General features: G+C 42.9%; 1 protein-coding gene across 5 annotated transcripts in view; it reads left to right on the forward strand.

Moving 5' to 3' along the window:
- Positions 1-748: 748 nt before the first annotated feature.
- ATL3 (atlastin GTPase 3) overlaps positions 749-21,076 on the forward strand; it is a 57,989-nt gene continuing 37,661 nt past the window's right edge. Inside the window, exons 1-3 of one of the 5 annotated variants that reach the window (XM_038564184.1) lie at positions 749-770; positions 14,097-14,311; positions 14,452-14,595. In XM_038564184.1, the coding sequence (XP_038420112.1) occupies positions 14,105-14,311; positions 14,452-14,595 (351 nt within the window). In that variant the 5' untranslated portion in view covers positions 749-770; positions 14,097-14,104. The other 4 variants (XM_038564182.1, XM_038564180.1, XM_038564183.1 and 1 more) reach the window with 4 other exon arrangements.

Here is a 21,076-nt window from a genome sequence, read left to right on the forward strand (position 1 = left end):
ATAAAAAGAAACAAACCAAACTTAAAAAAAAACAGGCAGAAGAAAGTATAATAATTTATGTAATGAATGAGGGAATGGTGACGCCAAGAAATGGTGGTGATGGTGGGATGGATGCCCCCAACTACCTACCTCGGATAACCGCTCCTACCTCAACAAATCCAAGATAACAAAGTTCTTCACAACTGACATTTTCTTAGTCGCATGTGAAATGTGAATAAAAGCATTTTCAGAGAACCTCGTTTTGTATTGCCCTAACACAGTTTAGATAGGGTGTACCTGCAAAAGTAGCTTCAGAACAAGCCCTTTTTTTTTTTTTTTAAGATTTTATTTATTTATTTATTCATGAGAGACAGAGAGAGAGAGAGAGAGGCAGAGACCCAGGCAGAGGGAGAAGCAGGTTCCATGCAGGGAGCCCGATGTGGGACTCGATCCTGGGTCTCCAGGATCAGGCCCTGGGCCGAAGGCGGTGCTAAACCGCTGCACCACCTGGGCTGCCCAGAACAAGCCCTTTTTAAGAAACACGGCCATCGCTTAGGCTGGACAAAGCCTAGGGAAGGAGTTTCACTGGAAGGTCTTAGCTATCAGAGTGGTGGTGATGGTCCACCACCAGGCTTGGCCAGGCTCGCGATTATGGGGCGAAACTGGCGGTGGTGGTAATGAAGTCACGTCCTCCTCTCCTTGTGAAGTCAAAATCGTTAAAAACCAGAGCGCTCACGTCATCCAGGCTTGAGGCCTCCCTTTGGTCCTTCGGTCCCTGAACAACGCAGCGGGTAGGGGTTACCAACTGGTTAGTTATCCCAAGTCCTCCGCCCCGGGGCGGGTCTCCGCAATAGGATCCCGCCTGGGCTCGCCGGCCCGCCCCGCCCCCTCCCCTCCCCTCCCCGCATGGCCTGCTGGGAGTTGTAGTTCAGTCGTCGAAGAGCCGCGCCAAGCCCCTTCCCTTCTTCCGCTTCCTCCCTGCCCCGGATGAGTGCGCAGAACAGGGACAGCCCGCGGGGGCAGCCACAGAGCGTGGGACTACAATTCCCAGTGGCCTGCCGCCGCGGGCGTGCAGTCCCAGGTAGCCGGCGACGCGCTTGCTCGCACGAGCACGCGCGTCGGGCGGCGGCAGGACTCGGCCGCGTGCTCCTTTCCGCTCCGGTCCGCCCCGCCCTCGCCGCGCCCAGCGCTGTCCGTCGCGCCTCGCACGCCCGCCCCGTGGTCGTTCCCTCGAAGCTCTCCGCGCCCCTCCTTCACCCCAGTCTCTTTTAGAGGCCAGGCCCCGCCCGTTTCCCGCCTCCTGGGCCCGGTTCGTTCCCGATTCAGCCCGCCCCTCCCTGCGCCCCCGCGGCCTCTGCTGCAGGCGGAGGCTCCATGTTGTCCCCTCCGCGAGTGGTAGCGGCTGCCTCGGGAGGAGCAGGTGAGGCGCCCGGTTTTCCCCGCCGCCCTCCCGACCAGAGCCCCGAGGAGACCGCCCGCCGCTCGTTCGTCGTCCCGGGGTCGGGACCCTGCGCCCCTCGGCGGGTACCCTGGGCCCGCGAATTCAGGGCCGGTGCTGCTAGCGAGGCCCGGCCGGCGGGGCGCGGGCGGTGCCTCCCTGGGCTCCCGGTGGGAGCGGCCGCCCTCGGGTCGGGGTCGGGGCCGGGGCCGGGGCCGGGGCCGGGGCTGGAGGGCCGGGGCGGGCGGGCGGCGTCGGCAGCTGCGGCCCTGCAGGCCCCGCCCGGGTCGAGGGCGCGCTCCGGGGCTGCGGCCCCCTCCCCGCCTGGCACCTCGCGGGCTCGCGGGCCGGGCCGGGCGGCGGGAAGGTGGATGCTTTTACGTCCAGCCTTTGGCGAAGTGCTGGAGCGTCTCGGTGTTGGAAGCTTTATTTTCATCCTGACGACCTCGAGGCGCTGACGACAATTAGGAAAGTTGATTTTTAAGCCCACGCTAATTTCCATAGGCGAGTTAGAATGTGGCCTAAATTGCTTTTTAAGAAGTTCTTTTAGTACGTTTGGCACCGTCCGTTGTTCCGTTGCTTTCCCGAGGACATGCAAAGACAGCAAGATAATTCAAAAGTAAGAGAGTCCTCAAAAATGGAAGGATACTTCATGTCATAAGTATTTTAACCTGGCTTTATTCTGGCTTAGCGTGTATGCTGTTGACATCGCCAAAAGTTCCACTTGCCAAATTCAAAGGCAGAAAAAGAAAACATGAAATCCCAGCCCTCAAAGAATTTGTGTACGAAGTTGGGTGGACCGTTTTGTGAAAGGGAGAAAAAAAAAACCGCGATCTCATGTTTTGTCTTCTTTTGCAGAAGTTTCTGAAAAGCGACGTGGTTTTAATCCGTGTCAAGTGTTCATCATTGCAGTGAACCGAAATTCCAATTAGGGCTTCCCCCCCACCCCCCCACTTTGCATAGAAACTAGCTTGTAGGGGATCCCTGGGTGGCTCAGCGGTTTGGCGCCTGCCTTTGGCCCAGGGCGTGATCCTGGAGACCCGGGATCGAGTCCCACGTCGGGCTCCCTGCAGGGAGCCTGCTTCTCCCTCCTCCTGTGTCTCTGCCTCTCTCTCTCTCTCATAAATAAATAAAAATAAATCTTAAAAAAAAAAAGAAAAGAAACTAGCTTGTAGTTTACAAGTCCCTGTTTCTGCTTTGCCACCTGTAAAGGAAAGGCTTAGATGAAAAGGATTTCTATGCTGTGTAGTGAAGAATGAACACTACTATTAACAGCACATTGTTTTATTAACTACCCCTTACTGTCTATTGGAGTGATCGTGAAATTAAGAAAAATGACAACAGAGGATAAACATGTATATTATCTGCGGTGGAGCACATGTGTTTTTCATTTCTATGCCTTCTGAACCTTAGGATAAAGGGTACGTGCTCTCTTTAAAATGAGATAATAGAGGATTGTAAGAAGCAAGAAATTAACAGAAAGTTGTCTTCCTCCCCTAAGCCCCAGTGGTAGGTCATTTAACAGTTTGGTTACATATTAAGATTCCTATGAAATAGGGAACCCCAGGTTGTGTGAACTTGTTTGAGAATGGTGTAAGAATTTACCTATAATGACTAGGCATGCCTGTTAAAGCTTCTATTGGCTTGTGAGCTGAGAAATTCTTCAAATAACATAGCTGCATTTTAAAGCTAATTTGAATTTTAAAACATTTTCCCAAGTTCTCTTTGAGGTTTTAGGAGTATATTCTCTAAAAAACATCGAGGGGGAAAGTGAGGATAAAGCTTTTATCTAAAAGAAAAAAAAGCCTTTAGTTGCTGTAGGTCTGTGAATCTCAGGTCTGCTGCATGATTAAAATAACCTGTGATATTTAAAACCTGACAATGCATGGAACCCACAGATTCTGATTTACTTCCTTCAGTGGCGGAGCAACAGTTAAAAAAAGAACCCTGAGTAATTCTAATTTGTATGGTAATGTAAAATTCTCCTATAGGTGGTTGCTTACATTTGAATTGATTTGTTACTTTTTTTTTTTTTTTTTCTTTTTTTTTTTAATTTTTATTTATTTATGATAGTCACAGAGAGAGAAAGAGAGAGAGGCCGAGACATAGGCAGAGGGAGAAGCAGGCTCCATGCACCGGAAGCCCGATGTGGGATTCGATCCCGGGTCTCCAGGATCGCGCCCTGGGCCAAAGGCAGGCGCCAAACCGCTGCGCCACCCAGGGATCCCGATTTGTTACTTTATAGGAAGTATAATTTATAATATCAGTGTTTGTTACTAGAAGTTGATGCTTTTTGCAAATTGGTAAAAAATGTTTTTTATTAGCATATATTTAGATAGAACTTATTGATATATTTCACAGCTAAAATATATTACCAGTTAGGAAATAGACTATACTGGTATAGTCAGTGAAAAAACAAGGTAGATTAACTTTTAATGTCTTGCAATGATAAGGAATCCAAGTCAAATATTGCAAATTAAAGCCTTATTCATCTGGAACACAAAACCTTCCGGTAACCAAATTGATTTTGGCGATTTTTTTATTTTTATGGAAGAGTCAAATAAGATGAATATTGAACTCACTCTATTAAAAAAAAGTTTTTTTTTTTTTCTATAGCATAGCCTGGCATCATTTTTAGATTCAGCCTGGTCTTTGCATTTCTGAATCTTAGGTACTGTTTAGTCATAATTGACCTTATAAATACATAAAGCACTACAAAATTGACGAAATGTGGTTTTGTTCAGCATTCTGTGCTAAAGTAGGAACATGTTATGCCAGATGAATTGAGAAAAGGTTTTCTCTTAAACTCTTTAATTGATTAGAATGTAAATTTCCCCCAATATTCTCTTTTGTTGGTTATAAGTATTTTTATTGAAACAGCCAAAGAAATGTACGTGTATCTACTAGCATACTTACTGCCTTAAGACAAAAGAGAGCATATAAAAGCATTCTCCCACCTTGAGACAAATGGAACCACTTCCAGCAGTTTGAGTTGGCTGAGAGCTTACCCTCATATATGATGTGTTTTTTCTGGCCTTGCCTGAATTAGGAACTTTAAAGACTGCCAGTGAGAACAAGGCCTGAAATGGTATGCTTCTGTTTTTGGGTGTGTTGCTCTTGTCCTTTAGTAAATGGGTTTCAAAAGGAGAGTGGAAAACTCAGGTCATAACTTTACCCTGAGTCATACACTCTACTTGGTGAAATGTTTCTGAAACTGTAGTTAATTTGCTTTGCTTTGTGGAGCTCTCTGAATAGTACAGATGAACACCAAGGCTGGCTCTACCATAGTGGTTCTTTTTTTGTTTTTTGTTTTTTTTGTTTTTTTTTTTTTTTGATCCCGGGACTCTAGGACGGCGCCCTGAGCTGAAGGCAGATTCTCAACCACTAAACCACTCAGGCATCCCACCACAGTGATTCTTTACCCAGGGTGATTTTGCTGTGTTGGGACATTTAGCAACATCTGCAGACATTTTGGGGTCTTATAAGCAGGAGGTAGCACTACTGGTATCTAGCGGGTAGAGGCCAGAGTTGGCTGCTAAATATCCTACAATGAATAGGATAGTTCCCCACAACTGAGCTATCCAGTATAAAATACTGGTAGTGCCAAGGTTGGGAAACCCTGGTCTATACTGTTGAATTGATCAACTAAATTCTGTATGAATTTTCTGAAGTAGCAGTTGTACCTGCTTCCAGTTAACTAGTTTCATTGAATTTATCACTGTTCAGGTGGGCTTTTCAAATATTTGAGGGGAATTTAAACTTTTTCCCTCTATAATGTTTTCTTTTTTTTTTTTTAATTTTTTAAAATTTATTTATGATAGTCACACAGAGAGCGAGAGAGAGGCAGAGACATAGGCAGAGGGAGAAGCAGGCTCCATGCACCGGGAGCCCGATGTGGGATTCGATCCCGGGTCTCCAGAATCGCGCCCTGGGCCAAAGGCAGGCGCCAAACCACTGCGCCACCCAGGGATCCCCTATTTTCTGATAGAATTTATTTCTTAGAATTTGTATTTTTTTTTCCTTTTTCTTTATTTATGAGAAACAGAGAGAGAGAGAGAGGCAGAGACACAGGCAGAGGGAGAAGCAGGCTCCATGCAGGGAGCCTGATGTGGGACTTGATCCCTAGTCTCCAGGATCAGGCCCTGGGCTGAAGGTGGCGCTAAACCGCTGAGCCACCTGGGCTGCCCGAATTTATATTTTCCATAGAACTGAAAAGGCCAATTGGATCAGTAGTCTCACCTACTTTTATTTAGTCTATGCAGCTACTTTTTTTTTTCTTTTTTAAGATTTATTTATTTATTAGAGAGAGGGGAGAGGGGGGTGAGCCCACAAGTGGGAGGGGCAGAAAGGGAGAGAGAATCCAAAGCAGACCATGTACTGAGTGTGGAGCCCATTGTGGGGCTCCCATCTTCCAACCTCCAGGTCACAACCTGAGCTGAAACCAAGAGTCAGATAGATGGTCAACCGATTGTGTCACCCAAGACACCCTTGCAGCTACTTTAAAAAAAAAAATCTCTTAAAAATTCAGTGTTAGGTCATTCTAGAAGAGCTAATATTGTAATTTGGTCAGATCACTACAAAGTCTTCCCTGTGATAATTAGTTTCACCTGTTAGTCTTTCACCTTATTTCTACTTGGATTGTCTGTGTCATTTTAGTGCAGAGCCAGTCTGTTGAATGCAATTATTACAGAAATTATTTGAATAGGTATACTTAAACCTATTGGCTAGTCTGGATTGTGTTTTTACCAAAAGTAAAGGGTAAATCAGTACTTTAAAAGGTAATTAGAGAAAAGGTCGTCGCTTCCACATAAACTGTTGAAAGGCTTTTTAATTATCCAAATATTTTCAGCATTTCCTGTAGAGGAAACTGAGCCACAGAGAAGTAAAATGATTTACTTATGTGGTCACAATCATTGTAAAGCTGGGCCCTGAGGGTTAGGAAAGGCCTTTCTCTTGTACATTCTGCTTCACTTGAGAGTAACAATCTTTGCCAAAAGGAATTTAACTCCTAAAAGGAAGTAAGGGGCTTGTGGATGGTGCAGTCAGTTAAGCAAGTCTTGGTTTCTTTAAAGATTTTATTTATTTATTCATGAGGGAAAGGGAGAGAGAGAGAGAGAGAGAGAGAGAGAGAGAGAGAGAGAGAGAGAGAGGCAGAGACACAGGCAGAGGGAGAAGCAGGCTTCATGCAGGGAGCTCGACATGGGACTTGATCCCAGGTCTCTAGGATCACGCCCTGGGCTGAAGGCGGTGCCCGCAACTGTTGGTTTCAACTCAGGTCATGGTCTCAGGGTCATGGGATTGAGGCCTGAGTCGGGCTCCAAGCTCAGTACAAAATCTGTTTAAGATTCTCTCTCTCTCTCTCTCTCTCTCTCTCTCTCTCTCTCTCTCTCTCTCTCTCTCTCTCTCGGCAGCCCTGGTGGCGCAGCGGTTTAGCGCCGCCTGCAGCCCGGGGCCTGATCCTGGAGACACGGAATCGAATCCCACGTCGGGCTCCCTGTGTGGAGCCTGCTTCTCCCCCTGCCTGTGTCTCTGCCTCCCTCTCCCTCTCTCTCTCTGTCTCTATGAATGAATAAATAAAAATCTTAAAAAAAAAAAAAAAGAAAAGATTCTTTCTCCCTCTCCTTTCTGCACCCTCAGCCCTGTGCTCACTCTCAAATCAATCAATAGAAAAAGGGGGGAAGATTGATTGGATTTGGAGCTATATAGCATATAAGAACCTAGGGAAGATGTGGAGGCTGAGAGGTGGAGATTTGAGAGAAGCTGAGTAATTGAGAGGATTCATTTTCATGATACCACAAGTAGACATATAAAGTGTTTGTACCAGTAGGTTTTCTAGAAGTTAAATCTTGACTCATTTCACTCTTGAGACCAAAGACAAGACATGCCCAGAATCACACAGGCTGCTAGTGGTAGAACTGGAATAGGAACTTGTCTCTTGACTCTTCTGCTCATATATTTCTACATATTACTCATGAGAGTAAAGTGATGGGGGAATATCCAGGTGATTCTCTCCCTGAGGCAGTTGTATCTTTGGACCTGAATGCAGGTTAGGAATTAATGAAGTTGCATCACCAAAAGAGAGGGTATAGTGAAATTATAAGAATAGGGATCCCTGGTGGCGCAGCGGTTTGGTGCCTGCCTTTGGCCCAGGGCGCGATCTTGGAGACCCGGGATCGAATCCCACGTCAGGCTCCCTGCATGGAGCCTGCTTCTCCCTCTGCCTGTGTCTCTGCCTCTCTCTCTCTCTCTCTCTGTGACTATCATAAATAAATAAAATCTTTAAAAAAAAAAAAGAAATTATAAGAATAAAGAGGTCATTGAAGGAGTGAAGGAAAACTGCCAAGACTGGAGCAGAGGGCGGTGGAACTCACAGGAAGCTGAAGAGGAAAAGAAGCAGGGAAAGGAAATCATGAAAAGATTGGGAGTGAGCTAGGAATGGGCATGGTCCCAGAGACCAAATGTCTGCAGGAGTTCCAGCAGCAGGTGGCAGTTGTGTTTTGTCATACAGAGAGGGCTGAATGAGAAGAAAGAGCCATTGGATTTGGCAAGAGAGGTCATGATAAACTACTGAATAATTTCAGCAGGGAGACTGAGAGGAAAATCAGGTTACAAGGTGATGAGAAGGGAATGGGTAGGTAAGTGGATGAAGACACACCTTCCAGGAGTGTGTCTTCTTTGAGAAAGGAGACCACTGGGGGAAGGGAAGAAACTGGTTTTTCTGGAGGTGCTTGACAAGAATTCCTGAGTTTAGTGTTCACAGTACTAGGAAACTGTTATCCTTCCTTTTAGATACTGGAGCTGAATGTGACAGTTTCTCTACTCCTCAGAAGCTCCCAGTTGGGTGATAAATCTTGATTACAAATGATAATATTACAATGGGTGGAATAATATGTATGAGGTTTTAGTAGAAACAGGAAAGTAGGACCACTTTATTGAGTTCCTAATATGTGTTAATCTTTGAGATGAGTATTCCATTTCTAAAGAAATGAAGTTGCAAGCGGTTAGAAATTTGTCCATAGTCAAATCGAGACTAAGTAGTGGAGTTATTCAGCTGTTCCACAAGTATTTATTGGATATCTGCTACTTATGGGCACTGTTCTGGGATATTGGGGGATATAGCATTGAACAGAAGACACAAATATCCTGCCCTCATGGAGCTTACATTCTAGAGGGGAGAAATGATTCCAGAGCCTCTTTTGTATTCTTCTTTTCTTTTCTTTTCTTTTCTTTTCTTTTCTTTTCTTTTCTTTTCTTTTCCTTTCTTTTCTCTCTTCTCTTCTCTTCTCTTCTCTTCTCTTTTCTTCTCTTTTCTCTTTTCTCTTTTCTTCTCTCTCTTTTCTTTCTTCTTTCTTTCTTTCTTTCTTCTTTCTTTCTTTCTTTCTTTCTTTCTTTCTTTCTTTCGGATTTTATTTATTTATTTGACAGAGAAAGAGAGCACGTAAGTAGGCAGAGCGGCAAGCAGAGGGAGAGGGAGAAGCAGGCCCTCTGCTGTTCAGGGAGCCTGATATGGGGCTCCATCTCAGGACTCTGGGATCATGACCTGACAAGCTGAAGGCAGATGCTTAACCCATTGAGCCACCCAGGCACCTCTGGAGCCTTTTTTCTTTTCAGTATACCGTGTATAACTGGGAAAATAGGTCCAGAGGGAGGGGAAGGTGAATGTCAAAGGATCAGTGTTTGCCTCCAAGTCAGGGGGAACATGCAATTTCAGGCTGTGGGAAGAAGTGGCTGAATAGATTGTACATTTGAAATTTTGGAATCAAGGCAGGACAGGACCTGAATCCTAAGTTTCTTCAGTAGGAAGGCCAATGAAAGTTAATTTTCCTGGGAGGATGAGGGGAATAAGGAAGGAGTAAGAGGAATCAAGGCTGTGGGGAGAATGGTGAAAGGCTTTGACTTAGAGGATAGAGATTTAGCTTTGAACCCTCAATCCATAAAGTGTTTTTGCTAGCCCTTTATGCAGTTGCTGACGTGGTGTATCCTGAAGGACCTCAGCCCTAATGGATGAGGTCTCATTGTTAAAGCAACAATTGGGGATGTTGCCTAACAGTCGAGAAAGATTGGGAAGTGGTAAGGCCTAAGGGAGATGTTGCCTAACAGTCGAGAAAGATTGGGAAGTGTTAAGGCCTAAGGGAGAAGGTCCTGAGGTTTTGATTAAGGAATCTTAAGGGATTAGGGAGCTGGAGATTCAGCAAAGGACATTTATTTTTTTATTAAAAAATTTTAAAGTTTTATTTATCTCTACACCCCATGTGTGGCTCGAATCCACGACCTCAGAGTCAAAAGTTGCATGCTTTTCAGCCTGAGCCAGCCAGGTGACCTTTAAAAAAAATTTTTTTTTTTTTTTTTTTTGAAGAGAAAGGGTATAGAAATATGACCTCTGGAAAGGGGTGAGTAGAAATAAAGTTTTTACTTGGAAGATCAAGGATACCGTCTTGGAGGTGCCTGGCTAGCTCAGTTGGTTGAATGTCTGACTCTTGGATTCAGCTCTGGTCATGATCTCAGGGTTGTGAGGTTGAGCCCTGTGTCACTGGGGCTCTGCTCAGGGGGGAATCTGCTGGAGATTCTCTCCCCTGCTCTCTCTCACACACAGTCTTTCTCTCTCAAAATAAATAATTTTTTAAAAATATTTTATTTATTTATTCATGAGAGAGAACGAGAGAGGCAGAGATGTAAGCAGTCTCCATGCAGGGCGCATGATGTGTGACTCGATCCTGGTTCTCCAGGATAACACCCTAAGCCCAAGGCAGACGTGCCCAACTGCTGAGCCACCCAGGCATCCCTCAAAATAAATAAATCTTTTAGAAAAATATACTGTCTTGTCTTGGGTAACGAGAGAGAAAGATGATATGGTAAAAAGTGATCAACTCTATTTGTTTATTTTTAAATTTTTATTTATTTGACAGAGAGTGAGCGAGACAGAGAGAGAGCACACAGTAGGCAGAGTGGCAAGCAGAGGGAGAGGGAGAAGCAGGCTCTGAGCAGGGAGCCTGACATGGGGCTAGATCCCAGCCGAAGGCAGATGCCCAATCGACTGAGCCACCCAGGCGCCTCAACTTCATTTGTTTAAATTGAATTATATTGGTGATGTGTACAGTTCAGAGTGATTTTTTTCTTTAAGTAGACTGAAACCAAAGGAACAAGAGCTTTTTAAATCCAGTGTGCCCGGGATCCCTGGGTGGCGCAGCGGTTTGGCGCCTGCCTTTGGCCCAGGGCGCGATCCTTGAGATCCGGGATCGAATCCCACATCGGGCTCCCGGTGCATGGAGCCTGCTTCTCCCTCTGCCTGTGTCTCTGCCTCTCTCTCTCTCACTGTGTGCCTATCATGAATAAAAATAAAAAAAAAAATAAATCCAGTGTGCCCAATAAATTGTTGTGAAAAGAAATGCAAAATCACCCCGGCTCCCCCAAGTAAACAGAGCCTGGTCCTCTCCTCTTTTCACTGTGCTGTAGGCAGAAAGAAAGGAAGAGATGAGTGAAGGCCTTATCACCTTTTTCCCCTCACTGACCTCATGGTCTTCATCTTCTCTTGTAGTACGATTCATTGTGCCCAACTGCATACTTTCTTGTCATCAAATCATTTCATCTTGTCAGTAGTCCAGGTCACCTTATCTTCTGTGCCTGTTGCTCTGACAAAACCACCTGCATCTTCAGGGGAGTAGCCTTCAACTATATTACAGTACATATGATTCATTCTTTCTCCAGCTGTTTACTGTGTGCCTGCCATGTGTCATACATTCACATTGGTCTGTTAACTTGGATGGTTTAACAGATGGAATTGAAAGAGCCAGTATCACGAACTTAACTGTGGAGTCCTGGGGGGACTGTTGTACTGGTTATGGGGTTTGGCCGTACCTGACAGAGCCTTCAATTTAGTTATTTACACAAGGTAGATTTTTTTTTTCCCACATAAAAATGAGCCAGCAGGGCAATGCTGCTACATGAAGTCCTAGGCCCTACCTCTCCTGTTGCTCCAGTATTTCTGGGGCGTTGCCCTTGGGTGCCTGGTGCAGGATGACTCCCTCCTAGGAATACATCCAGCTAGCAGGAAACGGGAAAATGCATGACCTAGAAGTTGGCTATATGATTTCCAGTCAGAACTTAGTCACATGGTAATACCCCTGCTACAAGGTTGGGTTGAAAATAGGTTTCTTCTAGGCAGTTTTATATCCAGCTAAAAATCTGTTTCCATAGCAGCAGGGGAAAATGAATATTGAGGGGACGCCTGGGTGGCTCAGTGGTTGAGTGTCTGTTTTTGGCTCAGGGTGTGATCCTGGGGTCCTGGGAGAGAGTCCCACATCGGGCTCCTTGCATGGAGCCTGCTTCTCCTTCTGCCTATGTCTCTGCCTCTCTCTCTGTATCTCTCATGAGTAAATGAATAACATCTTTAAAAAGAAAAAAGAAAATGAATATTGGGGAGAGCAACCAGCCATCTCACAGACTTTGGACCTGCCTTGAGTATTGCACGGTACTTGACACTGTGGCTTATCCCTAAGATCTGAATCAGTTATTCTCGTTAGTTCTTTTTTTTTTGTTTGTTTTGTTTTTTTCGTTAGTTCTTTTATATGAAAGATTGAAGGTCTTTAGGTCCTGGATTCACCTGCTATTGTGGCAAAGAAAGGATGGTAAGAGATTATTCACAGCAATGTTAAATTTTTACCCAGGCAGTAATGGGAGAGAAAAATAATAATACACATTTATTACAGTGATGTCGTGATGGTGTATATTTATAGCTTGCTTTCCACTAGCCTGACAAAAAATTAAAAATTGGCAAGAACCTTTTGTTGTTATCTGATATTGTAAGTATAAAAAAGCGAGTGGCAATTCCCATAGCTAAATGGGCATAGAGTCTGGCAGTCAAGCTGTTTTGTTGACTTTGCCTGCTGTGATCATGCAGCCTTGAGTGTTTTCCCAGACAAATGTAATTTGGGGACTGTATTTGTGATTTTGGCCATATCTGCTTACTTGTACTATGCTTTACTTCATATTTATCTTTCAATTAACTGAATTGATTCGCCTTTTCAATTAAGCATCCTTCTAAGCAATAATCCAGTAAGACATGTTTTTTTCCTTATATACATGAAAATACATAATTATTAAAACTAATGTCCTTCTAACTACATGAAAACATCTTTAATACTAGTGGTGCATACTGGGAAAATAGGGAAATGGTGCTTTGCTTCATCCCCTACGCCATTCTGGTAGTCTTTCGTAAACTTTCCATGAATCCATGGCTCCTAAGTGGCTCTGAATTTCAAAGAATCAATATCTTTGTTGCTTTCAACTCTGGTACAGAGACTACTAATTAGTGCTTACTTTTGAGCTAAAGAATTAATTGCCCCTAAAATGTTGAGTAGGTTATTAAGAGTGATCTACAAGTCCTAGCCACTGAAAGATCTTTTCAAGCTTTTCTCCAGAACTTGTTGGATAAGATGTTTAACGTTTGTAAATCCTGGTTTCCTTATTTTTAAAAATAAGGCAGTAGTTTTTACTGCATAGGGTTGTTCGGAGGATTAAATAAAACATATATAAAAAGCTTAGCAGTGGCAGGCACCTTTTCTACTGCTGATGGACATCTGGATTGTTTCTAGTTTTGGACTATTTTGAATAAAGTTGATGTGAACCTTTTTTTTAATTTAAGATTTTATTAATTTATTTGAGAGACAGAATGAGCATGAGCAAGGAGGAGGGGCAGAGGGAGAGGGAGAAGCAGACTCCTTACTGAGCAGGGAGCCCTTTGCGGGGCTTGATCCCAGGACTCTGGGATCATAACCTGAGCCAAAGGCAGATGCTCAACCGACTGGAGCCATTCAGACATTCCTGATGTGAACATTCTTGTATGTATGTCTTTTGGTGGACATAAGCATTTGTTTTTCTTGGTTATATACCTAAGAGTAGAATTGTTAGATCATAGGCCTGTTTAGTTTTAATGGATACTGCTAAGCAGTTTTCCAAAGTGGTTGTATTCCTGTCAGAATGAGTGACAATTTCAGTGGTACCACAGCTTCTCCCACAGTTGATATTGTCAGTCTTTTCCATTTTAGCCTTGTTCTGATGGACAGGTAGTAGTATCTCATGGTTTTAATTTCTATTTCTTCAGTAAGTAATGGTATGGAAGCACCTTTTCATAGGATTATTGGCCATTTGGATATCCTTTTTTTTAATGAAGTGCCTTTTGCTTATTACTATTTTAAAGATTGGAATATTTATCCTTTTGTTATGGATTTCTATTGATTATGGAAATTAATCTTTTGGATAGTGGTATTTTGAACATTACTAGTCTGACTTTGATTTTTACTTTCTCTTGATGTCTTTCAGTAAACAAAAACTCTTAATTTTATTTTATATATATTTTTTAAAACTCTTAATTTTTTTTAAATTTTTTATTTATTTATGATAGTCACACACACACAGAGAGAGAGAGAGAAGCAGGCTCCATGCACCAGGAGCCTGATGTGGGATTCGATTCCAGGATCACGCCCTGGGCCAAAGGCAGACGCTAAACCGCTGCGCCACCCAGGGATCCCAAAACTCTTAATTTTAATGGTGTCTAATTTGTCATTTTCTCTCTTGTGGTTGGCGCTTTTTTGCCACCATATGTGATTTTTACTTTTCCCATGTTCAAAAATACAGATTTAAAAAGGACTGAATCTTTTTTTTTTTCTCTACAACAATCTAGGTGATGCCATGGAGAGCCGAAAACCTGGTCCAGTGCAGGTTGTTTTGGTTCAGAAAGACCAGCATTCCTATGAGCTAGAAGAGAAAGCCTTGGCCAGCATTCTCTTGCAGGACCACATCCGAGACCTTGATGTGGTGGTGGTATCAGTGGCTGGTGCCTTCCGAAAGGGCAAGTCCTTCTTCTTGGACTTTATGCTACGATACTTATATTTCCAGGTAAGCTAGAATTGTTTCATTTCAGATTAGAAAATGAGGCTTTTGTGTTCAAAAGAACAAAATAAGCTCATGGGTTATTCTTGATATGTAAAATTACTCGGAATTTAAGATTTAATGGAAATTTTGTATTTGTCCTATAGAAGGAAGGTGGCCATTCAAATTGGTTGGGTGACTCAGAAGAACCATTAACAGGATTTTCATGGAGAGGGGGCTCTGACCCAGAAACAACAGGGATTCAGATCTGGAGTGAAGTTTTTACTGTGGAGAAGCCAGGTGGGAAGAAGGTAAGGAAGAAAAGACTTGTAAATGAACAAAAACAACAGTAGAATGAGAACTTTAATGTGTACTCTGATAATTCAATTGAAAATAATTTTTTATCAAAATGATGTACGTGCATGGTTTAAAAATAATAGAGGAGTACTGTTTAAAGGTCAAATAGTGGGTAGCCCCGGTGGCACAGCGGTTTAGCGCCGCCTGCAGCCCAGGGCATGATCCTGGAGACCCTGGATTGAGTCCCATGTCAGGCTGTCTGCATGGAGCCTGCTTCTCCCTCTGCCTGTGTCTCTGCCTCCCTCTTTCTCTCTCTCTATGAATAAATAAATCTTAAAAAAAAAAAAAGGTCAAATAGTTAAAAAAAAAAAAAAAAGGTCAAATAGTAGGTGCACCTAGGGTCTCTGTGATTAAGCGCCTGCCTTTGGCTCAGAGCATGACCCCGAGGTCCTGGGATCAAGTCCTGCATTGGGCCCTCCCCATGGAGCCTGCTTCTCCCTCTGCCTATGTTTCTGCCTTTCTCTCTGTGTCTCATGAATAAATAAATAAAATCTTAAAAAAGTAATAAAATACAGGTCAAATGGTAATACAAAGTTTCTAACAAAATAGCTATTAAAAGCAAAAAGTAGGGATGCCTGGGTGGCTCAATTGGTTGGCCTTCAGCTCTGGTCATGATCCCAGGGTCCTGGAATCGAGCCCTGCATTGGGCTCCGTGCTCAGTTCTCCCTCTGCCTACCACTCCCCCTGCTTATGTGCACATGCACTTGCTCTGTGTCAAATAAATAAATAAAATCTTTAAAAACAAACAAAAACTAGCTATCAAGTACCCTGTTCCTCCCTCTGCTTGTTTTCACTTCCCAGCAATTGATGATTTCAACTGTTTTATGTGTTACTTCTGTTCTTTACTTTTTTACTGCTGTGAGAGTGACATAGACCTGGCTGGCACTCTTCTGAGAGCCAAGCAGATCAAGGACACTAGGGCTCAGAGTATAGAAGATGAGCACCCCGCCCCCCAGACAGCCATCAGTAGACCTCTTACCACATCTCATCTGTGCCTAGTAAGTGACAGTTCTATGGCCTCACCTACATTTTTTTTGTCAGGGGCAAGTCGTGTCTTCTCAAAGCGGCAGAGAGGATTTGGGGATATCGCTGTTTCTTAAACAGCTTTTTAACCCATTCCTTCTATTTTAGTCCCATCCTAAAGCATGCTTTCACAGCTGTTGATACCTCTCTCCAGGGCTGAAGGTTTCACATCCCCCCTTCAGATTATTCAGTTTCAACCTTTTTCTAAATGCTATTTTATTTGATAGTTTGGGAACTGGAGAGTTGATGTGCAATTTTTTTTTTTTTAAGGATTTTATTTATTCATTCATGAGATACACACACACACACACACACACAGAGAGAGAGAGAGAGAGAGAGAGAGAGAGAGAGAGAGAGGCAAAGACACAGGCAGAGGGAAAAGTAAGCTCCATGCAGGGAGCCCGATGTGGGACTCGATCCCGGGACTCCAGGACCACGCCCTGGGCTGAAGGCAGGGGCTAAACCACTGAGCCACCCAGGAGTCCCCTGATGTGCAATTCTTGATTGCTGTTTCCACATCTTTTTCCTTATAAATTTCCTCATTAATTCTTTTTTTTTTTTTTTAAGATTTTATTTATTTATTTGAGAGAAAGAGCACAAGCAGGGGGAAAGGGAGAAGCAGCACAGGACTCGATCCCAGGACCTGGAGATCATGACCTGAGCTGAAGGCAGATGCTTTACCAACTTGAGTCACCCAGGGGCCCCTCATTAATTCTTTAAATATTTTATTTTATTTCTCTTTCCCTTTTAGTGAGATTCCAGGAGAAAGGTATATTGGAAAGCCGTCTAATTTTTTTTTATTTATTTTTATTTTTTTTTTTATTTTTATTTTTTTAAATTTTATTTATTTATGATAGTCACAGAGAGAGAGAGAGAGAGGCAGAGACATAGGCAGAAGGAGAAGCAGGCTCCATGCACCGGGAGCCCGACGTGGGATTCGATCCTGGGTCTCCAGGATCGCGCCCTAGGCCAAAGGCAAGCGCCAAACCGCTGCGCCACCTAGGGATCCCTAATTTTTTTTTTTTAATGCATAGATGCACATACAAAAAATATATAGTAAAATGGATATTATCAAATATTTTTAAAATAAAGAATCTAGGAGAAGAAATTGTAACATTGAAATATAACATTAGAAACTTTCTCATGAGAGGGTCTTTGGATACTATTTTATCCAATCTTTTAATTTCTTAACTGCTTTATACAGATATAATTGACATTGCATTTCTCCCCTGCTAGCTTGTGGGCTGTGTTACATATTTTACTTTAATTATTATTATTATTTTTAAATATTTTATTTATTCATGAGAGACAGAGAGAGAGAGAGAAAGAGAGAGAGAGGCAGAGACACAGGCAGAAGGAGAAGCAAGCTCCATGCAAGGAGCCTGATGTGGGACCCAATCCCAGGTCTCCAGGATTAGGCCCTGGGCCTAAGGCAGTGCTAAACTGCTAAGCCACCTGGGCTGCCCAATTTTACTTTAATTACATTGTATTTATTTATTTTTTGTTTGAACAGTCAGTTGAAATATTCAGTTATCTTTTAAAGATATTTAAATAATAGGAAAGAAGCCAGGGGCACCTGGGTAGCTCAGTTGGTTAAGTGTCTGCTTAAGGTCATTTGGCTCAGGTCATGCGGGCTCCCTGCTGAGGAGGAAGCCTCTCCTGAACAGGAAGCCTGCTTTTCCCTCTCCCCCTCTCTGCTCATGGACGCATACTATCTCTCTCTCTCCTTCTCAAATAAATGAATAAAGTCTTAAAAAAAAAGCCACATATATACCTGTGTGGTTATCATTATCTGTGCTCTTCATTTTTGGGTGTCCATATTTCTTTCTGTCCATTTTTTCCTTTGCCTGAAGGACTTCTTTTGATATTTCTTATAGTGCTGCTCTGCTAGTGCTGACGACTTTTAGTTTTCGTATGTCTGCAAAGTGTTCATTTTGCCTTTTTTGGGAAAATGTTCTGGGTATGGAATTTTAGCCTGGCAGCTTTTTCATTCTGTGCTTTATTTTTATTTTTAAGATTTTATTCATTTATTCATGAGAGACACAGAGAAAGAGAGAGAGAGAGAGGCAGAGACATAGGCAGAGGGAGATTGTGGGACTCAATCCTGGGACTCCAGGATCACGCCTGGGCCGAAGGCAGGCGCTAAACTGCTGAGCCACCCAGGGATCCCCATTCTTTCTGTGCCTTTTTTTTTTTCCTTCCTGTGCTTTAAAGATGACATTCCTTTGCCTTTTTCCTGACTTTGTTTTTCTTTTCTTTTCTTTTCTTTTCTTTTCTTTTCTTTTCTTTTCTTTTCTTTTCTTTCTTTTCTTTCTTTTCTTTTTTCTTTTTTCTTTTTCCTTTTTTCTTTTCCTTTTTTCTTTCTTTTCTTTTCTTTTTCTTTTTCTTTTTCTTTTTCTTTTTCTTTTTCTTTTTCTTTTCCTTTTTTCTTTTTCTTTTTCTTTTTCTTTTTCTTTTTCTTTTTCTTTTTCTTTTTCTTTTTCTTTTTCTTTTCTTTCTTCACGAGAGACACAGGGAGAGAGAGAGAAGCAGAGAAGAAGCAGGCTCCATGCAAGGAGCCCGATGTGGAACTCGATCCTAGGACTCCAGGACCATGCCCTGGGCCGAAGGCAGGCGCTAAACTGCTGAGCCACCCAGGGATCCCCATTCTTTCTGTGCCTTTTTTTTTTTTCCTTCCTGTGCTTTAAAGATGACATTCCTTTGCCTTTTTCCTGACTTTGTTTCTTTCTTTTTTCTCTTTCTTTCTTTCTTTCTTTCTTTCATTTTATTTATTTATTTATTCACGAGAGACACAGGGAGAGAGAGAGAAGCAGAGAAGAAGCAGGCTCCATGCAAGGAGCCCGATGTGGGACTCGATCCTAGGACTCCAGGACCATGCCCTGGGCCGAAGGCAGGCGCAAAACCGCTGAGCCACCCAGGGATCCCCCCTGACATTATTTCTTATGACAAATCTGCTGTTATCTTTGTTCTTGTGTGCTTCATGTGTTTTTTTTCCCCCAATTGCTTTTAACAGGTTAGCCTTTTTTTTTTTGTTTGTTTTGATTTTTGAGCAATTTGATTATCATGTGCCTTAGTGTAGTCCTCTTCATGTTTCTTGTGTTTGGATTTTATTGAGCTTCTTGAATTTGCAAGTTCATAATTTTTATCAAATTTGGACATTTTTTGGCCATAATTTCTTCAAATTTTTTGTCCCTTATCTCCTCTGGAACTCCTATTACACGTATATCAGGCTGTCCCATAGCCCATTGATGAACTGTTCATTTTTTTGACTCTTGCTTTTTCTCTCTCCTTTTGGGCAGTTTCTCTTGCTAGGCCTTCAAGTTCCCCAGTTTTTATAATTCATTGTATTTTTCATTGTAGACGTGATTGTTATCCCTGGAAGTTCAGTTTGGGTCTTTATGTCTTTCATGTCACTACTTAACTTTTTGAATATATGGAGTACAGTTATACAGAATGATGTTTTAGAGTCATTTTCTGGTAATTTTAACATCTATATCTGTTCTGGGTTAAATTAAAAAAAATTTTTTTTTTCTAAGTAGATCCCATACCCAGTGTCGAGCCCAGTGTGGGACTTGAACTCACAACTCTGGGATCAAGACCTGAGCTGAGATCAGGAGTCAAGACGCTTAACCAATTGAGCCACCCAGACACCTCTGTTCTGGATTAATTTAATTTAATTTTTTATTTTTATTTTTTTAAATTTATTTATGATAGAGAGAGAGAGAGGCAGAGACATAGGCAGAGGGAGAAGCAGGCTCCATGCACTGGGAGCCCGACGTGGGATTCGACCCCGGGTCTCCAGGATCGTACCCTGGGCCAAAGGCAGGCGCTAAACTGCTGCGCCACCCAGGGATCCCCAGTTCTGGATTAATTTTAATTGATTTTTCTACTCACTGGGTCGTATTTTCTTTTCTTTCTTTCTTTCTTTCTTTTTTTTTTTTTTAAGATTTTATTTATTTATTCATGAGCAACACAGAGAGAGAGATAGGCAGAGACACAGGCAGGGGGAGAAGCAGGCTCCATGTAGGGAGCCTGACGTGGGACTCGATCCTGAGTCTCCAGGATCACTCTCTGGGCCAAAGGCAGTGCTACACCACTGGGCCACCTGGGCTGCCCCTGGGTCATATTTTCTTAATATTTACCCACATTTCCCATATTATCCCTGACCATATTCTAGGATACATTTAAGAAATTTTGGAAACTATTGGATCCTTTCTGTTCTGGCTTTTAAGGTTTATTGAATGGCACCAGAGTAGTACTTAATCTAGAATTATTTATTCCTCAGTACTAAGGCAAGACTCTTCTGAGTACTCTAGAATTATGGGATTTTTTTTTTCAGTCTGGCTTGAGGGAACAGGTCCATTTTTGTCCCTCTGAACACTGCTGTTCCCTTTAAGCCTTTTTAAAAAAGATTTTGTTTATTTGAGAGAGAGAGAGAGAGAGAGAGAGAGAGAGTACAAGCTTGGGAGAGGGAGAAGCAGGTTTCCCACCAAGCAAGGAATCCGATGTGGGACTATATCCCAGGACCCTGGGATAATGACCTAATCTGAAGGCAGATGCTTAACTGACTGAGCCACCCAGCTGCCCCTCCTTCAAACCTTTTGATTGCTTGTTTCTTTAGCCTCAGGTAGTGTTCTGCGCACATGCTTGTCAGTACTCAGCTGAACTCTGCAGATCCCTGGGGTTCTTTATCTTTGTGCGTCTCTCCTCTCAGACACTCTGCCTGAGAATTCCTGCTTCCTTGGTTTCCTTGACTCTCAGCTGTGTCTCCTTAACTCAGGGAATCCATTGAGTTCTGCCTGTTCTCCCCCCCCCCCCCACCCCCCCATGCCTTGGCCAGTAAGCTGGGACAACAGAAGGGCTCATCTCATCTGTTCTCTTTCCCTCAAGAATCATTATCCTTTGTTGCCTGATGACCAGAGTCATGAACTTTTGTCTCATGTGTTTTGTTATTTTTTGGTTTTAGGTGGGAGAGTTTCAGTCTTTGTTAACTCCATTTTGATTGGAAGTGGAAGTCCAGTCTTTTCATTTCAGAGATGCCAAAAAGAGACCCAATGAGTTAAGATCTGCTGTTAGTAATAAAGCTGCTCTTAGATGTGGCATTACAATCAGCCCTTCAGTTTTCATTTCAGTCATTTCAATTTCATTTCAATTGTTCTGTATCATTACTCTTTCTACATTTCCGGTAATGTGTGGTAGATGCTTTCATAATCTTCTTTTTAGGAATAAATATTTTTGACTGTACGACCGTTTTTTTATTTTAAAGATTTTATTTATTTATTTGAGAGAGAGCATGAGTAGGGGCAGGGGAGAAGGAGAAGCAGACTCCCTACTGATCAGGGAGTCCTGATCAATCCCAGGACTCTGGGATCATGACCTGAGCTGAAGGCAGATGCTTTACCCACTGAACCA

This window comes from Canis lupus, chromosome 18 (assembly GCF_011100685.1).
Source record: "Canis lupus familiaris isolate Mischka breed German Shepherd chromosome 18, alternate assembly UU_Cfam_GSD_1.0, whole genome shotgun sequence".
In the NCBI taxonomy this organism is placed as follows: Eukaryota; Metazoa; Chordata; class Mammalia; order Carnivora; family Canidae; genus Canis; species Canis lupus.